The 423-nt window shown below is 53.2% G+C and overlaps 1 protein-coding gene across 1 annotated transcript in view; it reads right to left on the bottom strand.

Annotated features, from left to right (window-relative positions):
• Positions 1 to 84: 84 nt before the first annotated feature.
• The window catches only part of LOC106109530 (dynein heavy chain 3, axonemal-like), a 1,333-nt gene continuing 994 nt past the window's right edge, over positions 85 to 423 (bottom strand). Inside the window, exon 5 of the mRNA XM_013291063.1 lies at positions 85 to 170. Coding sequence (XP_013146517.1) covers positions 85 to 170 — 86 coding nt within the window. The remainder of the gene's footprint in view (positions 171 to 423) is intronic.

The raw sequence follows: 423 nt of genomic DNA, 5'->3' as shown, positions 1-423 counted from the left end.
AGCAGCACGAGTTTGGGCAGCTCCTTGAGATGGGAGGAGGGGACAAGCAGCACGCCGCGAATGACGCGCGCAAAGTCCCGCAGGTTAAACAGGTAGTGGCACTTGCTTGGTGTGGGCAAGAACTGCAGCGTCACCAATTTGTACACCTCCATCGTTGCCGCGACCACCGCCTGAATGACGCAACGTCACCACATTATCCACCGCAAAACAGTCAAGAACCCTTCTATACTTGGATCTAACTAACCTTACTCTGCCGTTGTAGAGTTTCATTGAAACCTTTGCCGAAGTGCCAGTCCATGATTGTACAGAAGATCTTGTTGAGAGTGTTGTCCTCGAAGGAGTCCAAGGTGACGAGTAGCATGTGGCGCGTCAGACGCGATGATATCAGGTTGGAACCACCACCAGGCGGCAGCATCGCCGATA

The sequence above is a fragment of the Papilio polytes genome, unplaced genomic scaffold, assembly GCF_000836215.1.
Source record: "Papilio polytes unplaced genomic scaffold, Ppol_1.0 DF821239.1, whole genome shotgun sequence".
Taxonomy (NCBI): domain Eukaryota; kingdom Metazoa; phylum Arthropoda; class Insecta; order Lepidoptera; family Papilionidae; genus Papilio; species Papilio polytes.
This window is presented reverse-complemented; position numbering and strand designations above follow the sequence as displayed.